A 13140-nucleotide genomic window follows, 5' to 3' on the forward strand; every position below is an offset into this window, starting at 1 on the left:
CTGCGATCTGGAATAAAATTAATTGATCACGGTAACTATCTTGGTGGGCTTCACCAGTTAGTTCATGATCTGTTCATTTAAAGACAGCAAAATACCAGTTTATTTCACAATAGCTTTCTTTTCTGGACGCCAGCTTGGTGTCTAGTTTCCAGTATCAAAGATGCTATGCTGCTTTGTGTCATGAAGTTCTCTGAGCTTGCATCTGGTCTTTGATCACACAACTTTTTCAGCTCTTCCTTCTTCTTCAGTCCCTGGATGTGTCTGTTGTGATACGTTCTTTGCCTTTTGGTACAGTGAAGACCACCAGCCAGTGTCTTTGAGGCTGAGCTTTGTACAGGAGCTATTTCTTCTCAAGCAGATGCTCTGAAAAATGACAAGATTGCAAGCAGTAACTGTAAGGAGGGGTTGGAAGAGCTGTCCTTTTAAGAATGGCTCAGTGTTGTAGTGGTTCCAATAACTGCTTAGAAACTGCTGAAGGAATTTATGCCGAAGTTATCTTCCCTTGGACCTTTTAAAGCTACACATCTGACAGGACAAGTGCTTCTGAAGAGTGCAGGGGGAAAAAAGGAGGAAAAAAAATCACAGGGCAGATCTGGTTGGTAAGCTCAATTCGTGACTCTGATTAAAAACCTGCTTCTGAGAGTCTGTCTCTCTTGATGTTAAACAAATCCTCTGTGGTGGGTTTGTTTTCCAATTAGTGGATGGGTGTGATACAGTCCAATTTAAGATATAAAGAAGCTTCAGTTGGAGATTCTTTGTGGGCAGAAAGATACAGCTTTGTCCTTCTTCCTTTGCCTTGGGCTATCTGAAAATGTGTCGAAGGTGGAATTAGCTGGTATGGGGGTGAGGTGGGGTGGAAAAGGCTGTTGGGGTGGCAGAGGTGTGTTTCAGAAGCTATTCCAAGTATTCAGTGGAATTTACTGTAAATCTTTGGTTCCTGAGATATGCTGCTTTTTTTCCTCCTGCATCCTGGCTGAAAGTGTGGATGACCTAGATTTGTATTTTGATTGATGGGACTGTATGAATATCAAGGATCAGAAAGGGCTGTCTTAAGAGGCTTTGTTTCTGCAGATTGTTTTTAGTTACAGTAGCTCTGTTCTTTGTGTGCTATTAAAGAAACTTGAATGAGTAACCCGGGCTTGGGGCTTTCTTTTAATTGCATCCTTTTATATTTTAATGAAAAGCAACTTCTGAATGAGGTTTGATAAAGGTAAAATACAGCTAAATGCTTCCTGGACTTGAAAATCATGCCAATCCAGTTGTGGTCTTGTAAATGGAGAAAGCTTATAATTACATATTCTGAAGGTTTATAAACTACCAAATCTTATCTCTTTCTTTTCCCATGAGCTGTCAGAGGAGTAATGTTGAGAGCTGGCTTTTACCCACACGAAGTCCTGCTTTGGTGAGGGGCCTTTTGGTTTTCCTCTTCATGGAAGAAGTGAGAAACCATGGTCCAGTTTTACACGGAACTTTTGTTTGCATCATTTCTGTTATTTTCATCTGGGTATTAATAGTTTGGAAGGAGTGAATTGTGCACACCTGCTTGTGAGTTGGTGACTTCAGGATTTGGAATTTTGGGGTTTGTTACAAGGCTGATTTACAGCCTTTTACTGTAGCTGGTGGAGGACTGTTGAAAATGTACAAGGCCCATTTCTGCATATCCATGTCTGTGTGGAAGTGTGTGTATTCACCTCTATAAATGAGGAAGCTTAAGGTTGTAGTTTCCTTCTGTAAACGTAAGCTGTACGTTGTGTCCGTTCTTATGCTTGAGAGGTCTTACAGGTTTGCTTTGTGTCTACTTAAGTGCCCTTCTAAACCTTTAATCTTCTGTGCTACTGCCCTACAGTTCACATTTTCTCAGATGCGCTTTGCCTGCACTTGGCAAGGTCAGCAAGAATGTCAGGTAAGCAGCTACTCAACATATTCAGTGTTGAGAATCCATAGGCTACCCCGAGCTGATGTTTTAAGTGATTAAAGACTGTGTTTAGTCAGAAGTTCTCTTCAATGCTCTGTCATTGTTGGCAGAGGAGCAGAATGTAGACAGCTCTGTACATTTCTGTGCTTTTTAAGAGCTCCATCCCAAGATGCTGGCTGTGACAACAGTACATGCTTTGCTGTGTGGCAGCATTTTAGGCTACCAGTTGCTCTTCACCCACTTTTAATCTTAGGACCACTTTGTTCAAGTGCAAGACTGATGCCTATTTCTGCCCACTCATTTCTTTGCTGGCCAGAGACTTGTTTGAGAAATGTTTTGTCATGCTCGCAGTTAGTGTGATATCTTCAGAGAGGCAATCTGTCATTTCAGACAGTGATTTAAATGCCATCTCAGCAGCTGATGTTGAAAGGAGCCTTCTTGCTGAGAGATCTGACTTATTCAGGGTCCCAACTGTTTTTCATCAGGCTGTTCCCCTTAGCAATCATAGGGTGTCATCTTGTAAGGCTTGTGAATAGTCATTGTGGTGTGCTGAGGATTCCCATGCTACTGCTGTGTGTATCCTTTTTGGAGGTGCTTCACCCACAGCTGCAGTTACCAGACAAGCGTTTTCCAAACTTGCATGAACATTTTATATCAGGAAAATGAAGGAGTTGTCCTATAGGAGCAGTGTTGGGTGCTGGAGAACCACTGTCAAAGCCTATGTTTGCTGTATCTTCCCTTTTCCCCGGTAGCCATGTACGCTGGTGGGAGTAGTGGTACAGATCTATGCAGCATATTTAATTTGTTATACATATGTTTCCCACGCAGTATGATTTTGAGTGTCTGAGAATGTGTTTTTGATATGGAGGTTGGCAATGGATCAGAACTTGTGGACTGCTTTGAATCAGTTACGTTTTGGGGTCCCTGCAGGCTTAGGCTGACAGCATCGTGGTGGTGAGTTGTTCTGCTTGGTGTTTTGAAGGCTGTGAAAATGATATTTGGGTACAACCAAAGTGTGGTTGGGCTTAACCTGGCTTAAGTCTTGGTATGGAAAATCAGTTAATGTTAGAAGCTCCTCTGAGGGGCAGTGGAGTGGTGCTTGTGTTTGGCTGACGATGATTCTTCCTTCTTCAAACAGAAGGTGCCAGAAGGCAGTCACAGACCAGGAAAAAAAAAGAGCTTCTATTTTAAGTAGTAACACTGCTCCTGTGGGACCTATCTTACATCTCCTGTGGGCAGTTGCTTTGAAATAATTTGGAACACCTCAAACTGTGTTTATTACAGCCATCTTTTTCATTTATTTCTTCTTGGATTTGAAAAAGTGTTCCAGGCATGATTAGGTGGCTACAAAATAACCACACGTGCCTGCAGGGAAAGCTGTGTGAAATGTGAACAGCAGCCTCATGGAGTGGGAAGAGAGGGAATTCCATCTCCAATGGAACACCAGGAAGCCCATCAGCCAGGTGCCAAGTGCCCACTTCTGCCTCTCGTTCTCATTGCCCTGTCATTCTAAGGGATGAACAGCACATCCCAAATGTACACAGTCACATTTGCCACCTCTCCCTGGGCTTGAGTTTTCTGCAGGAGTCATGTTTTGTTCTTTGTGTACATCCTTGCCTTGGTTTTCACCTGCAGGACTCTGTGAGAGCAGATGAGTTTTTAGAGCGTTGTTCCTGTTATGCTTTGCCTCTGTGCATTTGCAATCAAGTCAGATGACCTACTTGGTGTGGTACTCTTTGATAAACAGGTATTCTTTCAAATACAGCGTGAAGCTTTCAGGTGTCATTCTTCAGGTCAGGACTTTCATCCACGAGTTATGTGATCTTTAAAGTGTTTTTGCTTAGCATCATTCATGCACTGAGAGAAGAGGCTCCTGATTCTCCTGGAGCTGCAGTTCTTGAGCTGCAGGACAGACTCTCCGTGGCCTGGAAATGGGATGCCTGTTCTTTAGGTTGTGGAATCTGGCAGGGAAGTTTGTGCAGGTTTAGGTGGGTTGTGAGTGGGAGCTGGGAGCAGTGCCCTGTTTCAGTGCTCCCCTCCAGGAGGTAAACTGAGGAACGTTGTAGGCAGGCAAGCTATCCAGAGTGGTGGAGGCTGAAAATGAAAGTGCCTCAAACGGTGTTTGGGAATGAAGTTGTGTTCTGGGAAGAGTGGTTTCCAACATAATGGCTTTTGTAGAGTCAGGTGGAAATATTATGTAGATATGTATGGAAGAAATGAAGCTACAATAAAGACTTCTATCTTAGAATTTTTTTGCCCATTTGCACGTGCTTTTTATTCCAACAGAAGGTACAAATGCATAGAACTGCAGTTTTCTAATAAATTGTGTAACTCCTAACTCTAAACACCAGAGGTGGACTAAGCTATAGGAAATGAAGTATGCCTGTTGCGTTTGGCTAGAAGTGATCAGACTATGAGGGTTGTTCAATGTTTCAAACCTTGCCATTGCTACTCACAGCACTGACAGTTAATGAATCTGTTTCAGCACTGCTGTCAGGGCATGGAGCTCCTCCAGCGCTGCTCTCTAGGTGCCAACTTCTGAGGTGTAGTGCTGTCACGGGGATGCTGCAGGCTGTAAGCAGGGTAAGGGGAGAGGCGTCTTTCATCAGACTGGCTGGTGTAGCTGGAGAGCAGGAGGCACTTGAGCATTGTTCACAAAGGCCTCCAGGTCTGAGCAGTGAACTTTAGGCTCAGCACAGCAGTTGAATGCTCAGATACCTCAGATTTCAACTTGTTTCTTATATATTAGACAACTGTGGAGGAGAGATGGTTGTTAGGGGGAGAAATATAATAGGCACAGTAGGGAGAAATAGTCACACCGTGCCCTTTGGGTGTGTAGGGGAGTTAAAAGTCAGCTGTAATTTGGGCTTGAGAGGAGCGTGGGCCATAGAATCAGCAATGCGACTGAGCTTGTGATGCTTCTTATTTGGTATTTGATTTTTGTTCTACGATTGTGGTTCATATTGATCAGAGTCAGCATTAAAAATAGTTTCCTTTCCAAACATGCTCATTTTCAGTTTGCAGTGCAGAACTACGTTCTTCCAGCTTATCTCCTTGCTAAGGGTCAACTTTTCTAGCAACATTCAAAGGATAGAACTCCATTTACATGTATTTGCCTACCAACTGATTAAAGTGGTTTTAGTATGTATGCTGTTCTGCTAGTGCTCACCTGATGATTGACATGTATTTGGTTTTTTCCTCTGTTGGGAAAGGAAAGGAAGCAGGAGGGATGGCTGCTGAAATTGCAAACATGCTTCCAGTGTGTGTTGTCTGAAACGTGCTGGGACAGAGTGACTATACGTGTTTGGTGGTTTGGATCATGTGTTTGAAGCAACAGCAGTGCTGCTCGTATAGTCTTGTAGCTCCAGAAGAGCCGTTCTCCATCACAGGATAGAAGATCTGTTTCAAGGAATCCTTGTTCAGGTGCATCTCTTTTTCCTCCTGCCTCTTCAGATAATTCTTTACTGTGGCAACCTGGTTTAAGGAGAGGAGATGTGTTCCAAAGCTGAAATGCTGATGATACGGAGCACTGATAATCGCTTCTGTGGTGGTTTTTCTATTTAAAAACCTAATCTAAAAAAGCTGGCTAAGCTCTCATCCGCTGCTGACCTCGAGCATATGAAATTTGAGATGTGTTGTTCTCAAGGTTGAGTAGGCAATTTTTCAGCTGATTAGTGCTCTCATCCAGCTTGGAGCACAATTGCCAGAGCCAGCGCAAAGGATGAGACAAAAGAACATACTTGAGAGGTGGGAAAAGCAGCATCTCCTGGTTTGTCAGTGAACATAGAGATGTAAAAGGAAGGTAAGTTGAAACTAGACAAAGGTGCTCCGATAATTCTAACCTTTTGTATCGGACAGGTGAGTTGACTGGGGTAGGCTTTTCTATTGGCAGCGGAAATTGGTTGAGAGGACTTTTCACATACGTAAAGGCAACGAGTGTTGGAAACTGAGATAGGTTCAGAGTAGGAGTAGGGTATGGATATTTCTAATGATAGATGTGGGCCATTGAAACAGCTCCCCTTTCTGTGAGGTACTTTCATTGGCAAGAAAACATGACAAGGTAAGTTGTCTCTTCAAGTGGGATACTTTAGATAGGAGTTCAAGGGTTTCTGTGGTGTGATGTGGAGAAAGCTGATGAAGGGATTGCTTTTAGCATTATCTATGTTCTGTACTGCTGTAACTGTAGCCATGTGCTATTTTCTACAGCACTCTCATTTTATGCGGTGTCTGACAGTAAAGAATTAAGATTGGGAATGACCTTGGTTTTGGGGTTTCCTTGGGTTTCTTCAGTTTGTGCTGTGTTAATTGTGTGATAGTTTCCAAGTGTTAAAACACAAAGCTGAGTAACCATAAGTATATTTATGTGCTATATTGTTCTTTACTGTAAAATTATTATTTTTTTTTCAATTGGGATTAGAAAGATTGAAATCGCTTCTCAACTTTATCCTTACCTTCAACAATAAGCTGATTTTGGTGGTATGCAGCAGCTGGGAGGAGCTTTTAGTACTTTAATGGACATTGAACAGATATTTAAGCTGTAGTACTATCCACAGTAGATGTTAATTGGAGAAATAACAAGGGGCATTTTAGCATGTGAAATTTGTAATTAATTTCTGATGGTTATTTTGCATCTGACCATTGAAATGGGAGAGGAGGAAGAATGGAAAAGGAAGAGGTGAAAGCTGGAGAAAGCACAGTTGTCAAACCTTACCCTGACTGCGGGTTTCTGATTCAGGTCCACCCATGTTGGGTTTTGTTTCTGTGACAGTGAAACTTAGAAACTGTCCTGAGCTTGCAGCAGACAGGTTTTAGTGTATCCATCTCCTTGTATCTGCTACAAATGTTCCAGCCTTTTAGATATTTACATCTGGGGTTTTTGAAAACCCTACCGGACAGATGTCCTGCTTCATCCAAATGCTCTGCTTTTGGTAGGTAACTGTTCTGATCTCACAACACATGTTGGATGCTTCTCCTGTATACTTAATCCCTAAAAATCCTTTGTGGTTATTCCATATTAGAACTAAAGGTGGTGGCTTAAAGTTTCTTGGGCTGTTTTTCCTTCTGTGATTGTTCACCTCATGTTGAATGTTCTTCTCTGGGTGGGAACATCTTAAATATGGTTACCTACTCGGTTTTCAGAACACACGAGATGAGAAAATACAGAGATAGTTCATTTTGTCCTCTCCTCTGTAGTTCCACATCAAGTCACTCCAGCTTGTTCCAAGCTATGCAGTGTTACACTGCTAGAAGGTGACTTCCAGGACTTCCTGTAACATTTTCAAACCTACTTCTGTTTGTGCTCAATTAACTGTATTTAAAGATGTGGATACACTGGGGATTGGTGCACCCATGTTGCTTTCACATGGTCTCTTTTGCAGAAGAGATGCTGCTATCAGGGCTTAGGCAGGAATGCATTAGAGGTCTGTTCTTTCTCAGCTGGGAAGTGAACTCAGAACAGTTCAGAGAGTTCCAAAAGAGAGTAAACTTGATGGCATGTTGAACCAGAATGCTAATTTTCTCAGTGCTCATATGTTCTATAGTGTTCCTTACTGCTTCTTGCTTGCCCCAAATGGGTTATATCTGGCTTTAGGAATCAGAACAAAAGTGCATTCAGATAACACTGGCAAATCAGTTCACTTAGTAACTTCTGTCCAACTCCATTTGGATGGAAATTATTTTTATATACTTCTGAAGTATTATAGACAATCATTCTGTGCTCGTGCATCCACAGAACTAGCATAGGCTACCCCTTAAAAGTGCTATTTGTAGCAGATTAATTGAACAGATTATTTCTGCGTTGCTACATTCCAGGAGATTGTTGGAGTTGATAAACCCCACCTGGTGAATTTTGTTCCCCTTTTCAACAGCGTGGAAGCAGAAAACGAGGATTTCTGTTTTTTCAATTTCTACGTGGTTTTGTAACTTTAAAGTGAATTATCTCCAGATTGAGTTGATGAAACTGTATTCTTATTGATTTAAAAAGCAGGAAGAGATGGAGAAAGCTGATCTAGCACCGAAGGTCTCCCTTGTAAATGCATGTTGGTAAATTACCTGAGAGCTTGGATGTCTTTTGGGAAGTCTGTGTGTCTTTCTCTTCTAGATTGTGGTGTTCACACAGGTGATGCCCAGAGTCACCACAGGCTGGTTGTTCTTTTGGAGTTCTCTTTGTAATTGTTCTTGCTGCTCTTTCCTTCCTCTTTGTTTCAAGGACCTGTTCATAGTAAAAAGTGGGAGTTAAAAAATGCATGATACTTGAAAATAAAGTGGATATCCAGTTTTGGACTGCACATCTCTGATGTTTCTTAGTTACCTCACTTTAAAGGTTAAGAACTTCATTACTCTTTCTTCTTGGGTGAGTCTCTTATCTTCTTGGTTTTGAAGTCGGTCGAGTTCAGACTTGCTGGAGATGATGTTCTCATGGAAGGGAATTATCCCCAGGTGTTTCAGGTTGTGTGGTTCTCCAAGGACCTCAAAGACCGAGATAATACATAGCACTTCTTTACTCTCTATGGGGAGTAGATCCTGATTGGGAAAACCTCTATAAAACATAAAATGAAATTGTATAATTATTTTGTATAATGAACCAAATAAAATTCTCCTGTTCACCTTTGGGTTACAGTGTTCTAGGAATATGTTTTATTTCCATATCTTACTGTTTTGTTTTGTTTTTTTCCCCTGTATAACTGGACTTATTTCTTTAGTAGCAAATTTGAGAGATGCATAACTTGGGAGTACCAAGACATAATGTATACTAACATGGTGATCTTTTCCAAGCCCTATATGTGACAGTTTTAGATCTGGTTATGAGTTTGAAGATATTTAATTATATGTTGAAACTCCTTGAACTTGTGTTGGTTCATATTGATCATATTGTCCAATATCTCAGAGAAATATCTCACTTTCTTGTCTACCCATCATGGCCTTTCTGAGGAACTTGTAAGAGCTGTGATGGAGAAACTCATCTGAATCCTGTACGTGGTAGGACTGTGACTTTGCTAAACCCCTAAATTATAGATCTTGACTGTCTTCATGCTGCTTCTTAAAGGGTCCCCAAATAAAATTCTGATAGGTAATACTTATTATGTATTCATGAATATGGAGTTAATAAGCTGTTCTATTATGGAGTTATTACAGGAGGCATGAAAGGGTCTTCTGATGTCTGAAATGATGTGTACAGTCATCTGAGTAGGGCATTACAACGTCACCAGAAACAGATTTCTTGGCAGTTGAGTGCATCTTGTCTTCAGGTTTCTTTGGAGTGTTTTGCAAGTGTTTTCTCTTTTGCTTCTCACGTGTGACATGATGCAGCCAGCCTTTCAGATGACTTTAAGCTGAGTAGTGATTGCAAGGTAGGTAACCCTGGTGTGGCCCAAGCAGCTTAGTACTTGGACTCAGCTCATCTGTTCTACCATTGAAATTCCTTTCAAACATCCATTGTGTTGCTTCTGCAGTTGTTTTGTAAGTACTCTTCTTTAAGAATCTTAGAAATAACTAAGACACTTTGCATCAGATCTTTAGCGTAGGAACCACTGGAGTACAGTTTGAGTTTAGTGGAGCCTTTGAGTCCATTCTTTAATTCTGGGGGTATTTCCTGCTTTGCCAGTCATCTGATTGTTCTATTTTTTCTTGATATCCTGTCATGAGATACAAATTCAAAGTTATACAAAGTTATGTGAGATGTAACATAGTGGTCCAGTGTTCTCTGCTGATGCTTTTTCTCCACTGAGACTCCCAAGTCGTCCTCAGCAGGATTGCTCTCAATCAGTTCTTTTTCTAATATGATGACATATCTGTAGGCGTATCTGGGATTGTCCCAGCCCAAGTGCAATACTTTCCATCTCACCTTGTTGAACCTTACTGTGTTTGCATGGGCCTGCTTTTCAAGCCTGTCCAGGTCCCTTTGGATGGCATCCCTTCCTTCTGTTTTATCAACTGCACCACTCAGCTTGGTGAGGATGTATTCAATCCTACTGTCTCTGTCTTTGAGAAAGATGTTGAAGAGCTGTGGTCCCCATGAAGGACCCTTGGGGGACACCACTCATCACCTGCCTGCACCTGGACCTATAGCTGCTGACCTGTCTTCTGACTGCAATCATCCAACCAGTACTTCACTCACCAAATACTCCAGCCTTCAAATCTGTATCTTTTCAATTTAGAGAGAAGAATGCGATATGGGATTCTATCAAAAGCCTTGCAGAAATCCAGGTAGATGTCATCAGTTGCTCTTACTTTGTCTAATGAAGCCATGTCTATCATTGAAGGCGGCCACCTGACTGGTCAGGCTTGATCTGTCTTTGCTGAAGCTTTGCTTGCAGCGCTGGATTAGCTCCTCGTCTTGTGTGTGCCTTAATGGAGTTCCCAGAAGGATCTGCTCCATTATCTTTGCAGGCACAGACTGAAGCAACCACTCAAGTTCAGAAATCATTTGAACGAATCATGTGCATACATTTATTGTTTTAGCATCTCTGTGACTTGGTAAAGAATTATCTTCATTGAATCTGCCTTCTCCACCTGGTTTTATGGCAGTCCATACAGCTGAAAGCTTTCCTTAGAGATGTGTTGTCTCGATTTCCTGAAACCAATCATAATGCTTTCTTTCAGATTCTCTGCGTGTTCATCTATGTTTAGAGTATTGGTATATAGGGGGAAAGATACTTCAAAAAGGACTTGGTAGTGTGCAGAAGCAGTGCTTGCTTTCCAAAATGCTCTCCTTGTTCCTTACCCTGGTACAAATACCTGTATTGCAGTTAACACTACCCTAATGCGCAGACAGGAAAGTGGTTTTATTCCAGCTTTGTTCCCTGGATTTAGGGATACAGATGCGTGGTTTTTGTTTTCATGAAGTCTAATGAGTGTATGGGCACAAAGAACCAGTCTGTCTAATTTTGCTCCGTTTCTTCGTGTTTGCTATGCATGTGAGGTGGTGTGGGATTTTGCTTGCTTGCATAAGCTGGGATGTAACTGAATCCTGGAGTTCTGGGGTGTTTATCTGTGGGCTGTGGAAACTGTGCCCTTAAGCACAGTCCTGCAGGTGAAGCATGGAGATGTGAAAGAGTATTTGATAAGCCTTCATGGAAATGGTAAATTCTATAGATTTAAGCCCTCAGTACCTCAGCATAATTTACCAGGGTTTGTTTTTCTTTCTGGATTTACAGAGATATGAAAAATGCTGTAATTGGAAACAACAAACAAAAAGCCAACTTGATTGTTTTGGGAGCAGTTCCAAGGTATGTCCTTTGCTACTCTCCTTTTCACTGACTCACAACAGGTCTGGAATGGTGATCCTTGGATCACAGGCACCTTTTTGTTTTAATTTTGATTGTAGCTGACTGCGTAGTTTCTTTAATGTAACTGAGAGACTTGAAATGTGTGTTAATCTCATGTGTTACAGAACAGCCTGTTGAGTAATGCTTTTAATTTAGAATTTCACAGGGTTCCTTAAAGTGGTTTTGGAGATTAAAAAAAAAGTTTAATCAAAATTATCAGTTTAGGAATGAAATATATAATGATATTAATGGTGGATGAAAGTGGTTGTATTTCAGTCCTGTTCTTCAGCCAATTTCCTGGTGAGTTCACAGGTTAAAATGTATAAGGTTGTTACAAGTATAATTTAAAATGATAAATAAACATCTGAGATAACTTGATTCTGTTCTCCACCTGCCCCAAAGGATTTAAAAGCTTTGTTCACGCTTTATTGCTGGGTTACTGCTTCAGCTGATGTTAACCTTTTCTGGACCCTGATTTCAGCAGTACACCTAACAGATAACTGCAGCTACTGCATTGCTCACTAAGGCTTTCATTTCACACCTCTTCTCCTCCCGCTCGCTTTCAGCTCCAACTTGCAGCAGCAGAGGAGGAAAGCTCTGAGCGTTGCATCACTTGTGCTAGCACTACAGGACCTACCTGAGATCCTTCTGCTTAAATGGCAACTTGGTCCCAGTGGGAATCCCCATTGGGAATGTCTTCATTTGCAGATTAAGTTCTGTGCCAAGTCTAGCCCTTCAGTTCCATAGGAGTTAGCTGTGGGGAAACCCGCACTCTACAACCTGCTGGATTATCTTCAGCTCTGACTGTAGAGTTTCCTCAGGGTGCTGCAGACAGACCTAAATAGATCACAGACCATTTGTGTTGGAGAACTCCTGTTTTCTCTAACAAGGTGGTGGGAATTTGTCTTTTTCTGACATGCCTTTTAATTCATGAAATGACCACTGAAACTAAAAGAAACTGAACAGGAAAATTGTAATTCCAATCCGCAAGGTCAGACTTTGCCCCACTAAGCATAGGTGTAAGGAAGCTTTAATTCTTTGCTTTAAGTCTCCTCTACAACGTTATCCATGGGTTTTCTTTCCTTGGTTAGATTGCAGTCTCCCAAGAGGAGCTGACTCTTATCTATAATGACATGGGGATTGATAGAATTCTGTTGCTGCTACTTTTTCCTGTGGTTCAACTTCTTGTTTACACATTTGTTTTTCCTTCTCTGCTTTCCTAAGTGTTCCTTCAGCAAGTTTTCATGTGATCAGAAGAAATCATTTAGATTCAAAGAGCCTCTTCACATTTCTGATGCTTAGTGCAAGATGGTGTTTTTACGTGTTAGTGCAGATCGATATGAGGCTTGCAAAAGCCAAGGAAATATCTTTTGTTTGAAAGTGAGCCACATACTGATGGCTTGTGTGAATAATACCTACTTGAACATATCAGCCTGCTAGTTGATTGGAAAGAATTGTGAAGTCCTTCAAAGATCTCCGTACCTGGAAAAAAATGCTGGGGAAGAATAGCAGAATCGCTGTCATTGTAGGTCAGTGGCTGCCTGTGTTCATGAGCTCACTGCTTATTGGTGTCATCTTTTAAAGAGGGAGACAGATGTACCAATTAAATGGTGTTCTCTTTGTAGCTTTCCAAGTCAGTATGATGGCAGGTCGTTTCCTGATTGTTTGCTCTGAAGAGGATGCTAAGAAAAGCAAAGGCTATTGATGGTTTTGCCTGGGGTTGTCCTTGAATTTAAGCACTTGTTCTAGGAGTTCTGTTAATTGTTGTCTTTTATAATGCTTCTCTTAGAGGAGAGCCACACTTAGCTAGGAATATCTGCTTGAAAGGATCATCTCCTGCACAGACAGGACATACTAGCACTTGACTGAGTATTTGGTTCTAAATCCATCAGGAGTTACTGTAAGGTGGCGCTCCTTTGGGAGTGAGGAATATGGTTTCTTTAATTCCTTGACTCATAA

General features: G+C 41.5%; 1 protein-coding gene across 5 annotated transcripts in view; it reads left to right on the forward strand.

Moving 5' to 3' along the window:
• The window catches only part of ARMC8 (armadillo repeat containing 8), a 53463-nt gene that overhangs the window by 3540 nt on the left and 36783 nt on the right, over positions 1-13140 (forward strand). For 4 of the 5 annotated variants that reach the window (XM_032446721.1, XM_015870980.2, XM_032446722.1 and 1 more), the window contains exon 3: positions 11071-11142. The exons of the other annotated variant lie outside the window; for it this stretch is intronic. In XM_032446721.1, the coding sequence (XP_032302612.1) occupies positions 11071-11142 (72 nt within the window). The remainder of the gene's footprint in view (positions 1-11070; positions 11143-13140) is intronic. 5 annotated transcript variants of the gene reach the window in all.

This window comes from Coturnix japonica, chromosome 9 (assembly GCF_001577835.2).
Source record: "Coturnix japonica isolate 7356 chromosome 9, Coturnix japonica 2.1, whole genome shotgun sequence".
Taxonomy (NCBI): domain Eukaryota; kingdom Metazoa; phylum Chordata; class Aves; order Galliformes; family Phasianidae; genus Coturnix; species Coturnix japonica.